The 2,501-nt window shown below is 38.3% G+C and overlaps 1 protein-coding gene across 1 annotated transcript in view; it reads right to left on the reverse strand.

Annotated features, from left to right (window-relative positions):
- Window positions 1–549: 549 nt before the first annotated feature.
- fam189a2 (family with sequence similarity 189 member A2) overlaps window positions 550–2,501 on the reverse strand; it is a 21,107-nt gene continuing 19,155 nt past the window's right edge. Inside the window, exon 11 of the mRNA XM_035657857.1 lies at window positions 550–2,385. Within this exon, the coding sequence (XP_035513750.1) occupies window positions 2,083–2,385 (303 nt within the window). The 3' untranslated portion in view covers window positions 550–2,082. The remainder of the gene's footprint in view (window positions 2,386–2,501) is intronic.

A 2,501-nucleotide genomic window follows, 5' to 3' on the forward strand; every position in this document is an offset into this window, starting at 1 on the left:
GCACTGAAATGGACTGAAAGTAAAAAGTACTTTCCTGGTTGCTCTGAGGGACAGTTCTACCTGCGGTTTCTGAGCAAAGCTAACTGAAACTTCAAACAGGGTCAAGTCTCCCACGTTACGTCTGTCATGCGTGATATGCACCGGTCTTGATGTTTGGAAGGCTGTGCAACGATGCAAAAAACTAATAATGATAGAAAATTCCCCTCAAATGCATTAAAACTAAAGTAACAAGCTTGATTTTAAAATGTAAGGAGTAGAAAGTACAGATATTTGTGTAGAAATGTAGGAAGTAAAATTAAAGAGTTATCAGAATAAGTACAGATACCTGAAAAAACAAAACCTGATTTCTTAAAGCAAACATTGGCACTGAAACACTTTTTCCTCAAAGTTGTACTGGCACTGAAACAAGCTCTACTGAAAAATGAAAGGCAGACATTAAAAATGACTTCATCTTAATTTTTTGGTATTCTGATGTTCCTCAATGAATTTTGTTTCACTTCTGTGTTTTCACTGACCTCTTTTTATTTATTTTTTTCAGTTTTAACTTTGTGTCACCATTTTGGTATGGAGAGGGGTTAGGAGGGCACGATTTACATATCTGCATACTGATGAGAAAACTCTTCCACTGAAACCAGTTCAGTACACCACTTAAGATATGTAAAGTCATAAAGTTTAGTTAAAATTATAAAATGAGAAAACTGTTGATATGTCACAATCTCCTTTGAGGTCTTTCCCTATAATGTACAGTGACTGCTTCAAATTTCATTTGAACATTTTGAGGCAGAAATCCATCAGTACCTAATAAATAAAATAAATAAATAAAAAACTGTTATCATCCTAGGATTTATTTGGTGATGTAACATATTTAACAATCTTATTTAATAATGTGTGAAATGATGCTGAAATATGAGTTCTTTTGGCCACTCCAAGCACCGTAACTGCATGAATAGACGCACATCAAAATCTAAACAGCGGCTGGCCTCTGAGCTCACACCCATGGTGATGGCTTCACAAGTTTACCTGGAAATCCCAAACCACAAGCAGCCTGTTTCTCTCTGCCAGACAAGAATAACATCAGTTAAAAGTTGAAACTGAAAACCAGTGACACTGAAAAAGAAAAGACAGACATTAAGGAAAAACAGAAGATTGTCACTGAATATAAAACATAATACATACAATATCAATATAAAATGAAATAATTTTTAATGTTTTATTTTTCAGTGGAAGTTGTTTCAGTGCCAAAACAAGTTTAACAAATTTTAATGTTCTGTTCTGGCTCTAGAGTAACTCCCCACCTCTGTAAATAAATCAATCTGCATGGAACATGGAAATTAATGCAATTTGCAAACTACCTTGACAGTGCTGACATTTCAGTGAGAGTCCAAAATAGAGCTATCATATTAGCTTTTATATAACCCTGCTCTTCCAGAGTACACACTGCTCCACAAAATGGGCACGATTTTCAAACGAAACTTTGTTGCTTGCTAACTAGAAAGCCAGCACCCTGTTCAGTTGTGTCTGGGAACTCTTTATTAAAACGGTCTGTCATTTTCAAACAGTTTCCTGGAAAGAACTGTGTAATTTGGTACATTTTAATTCAGCACAGCAGGTCAGGTAAAAAAAAGAAAAAGTTAAATTTGTCTTCAGACAAGCACACAGTTCAAAATATGTAAAACTTTCCAATAATAAACAAATATTTAACATGTTGATGCCAGTGCATCTGACCATTAAATAACACATGTTGAAGTATTGCTGTATAGCTGGGTTGAGTTGCAAATGCAGACTTATTACAATGTTAAAATCTGTTTAGAAAGCATATAAAACATTGAGCGCTGGGTACTATGTGTCAGTACAAGTTGCCCATATTTTTAAAATTTCACAAATAAATTGTATTAGCAGAACAAAATGTTTTAAAAAACTACACTCATACAAACTCATCTGCACACATTACACATACACACACACACACACACTCCTCAGTGGTTGGATTACAATAATGTTCTCTTAAAGTTTAGCAAGAGTTAAGGTGGCATTCCAGCTGTGTTGCCCTCCGACATATTACCATACCATTATAATCTTCGCTCACAGGACCGTCTCTCTAAAGACTCCGATCAGACTGTGAGGGCGTTCAGGATGATCCAGACGGGACCCTGTCCTTGAACCTGCTCTGGAGCTCGCCCTCGACCCCACTCTTCTACCGTTTTCTCGATGTTCCAGAGACTCCAGTGCGGCGCAGGTGAAGGAGCTAAGGTCTCCACAGCTCTGCAGGTGCAGCAGACCAGGTCTTCTCCTGGGGGGTCGAGGGAACGTCTGGGAGGAACTGCCCGCTAGCTGCTGCTGGGGAGGATTTGGCTGACTGGGGCCCATCTGTGAGTCTGTGAACACCTGAAAGCCAACAGGAAACAGATGCTCATGTTGTGATGGAGGTGTGTTTGCTGCCCCCAGGGTTTCTGCAGGTTTAAAGGGGAACTTGGCAACTCTAGCTATTTCTTCGCTGGTTT

Source organism: Morone saxatilis, unplaced genomic scaffold, assembly GCF_004916995.1.
Source record: "Morone saxatilis isolate NCDOM2014 unplaced genomic scaffold, NCSU_SB_2.0 Contig16, whole genome shotgun sequence".
Classification (NCBI taxonomy): Eukaryota; Metazoa; Chordata; class Actinopteri; family Moronidae; genus Morone; species Morone saxatilis.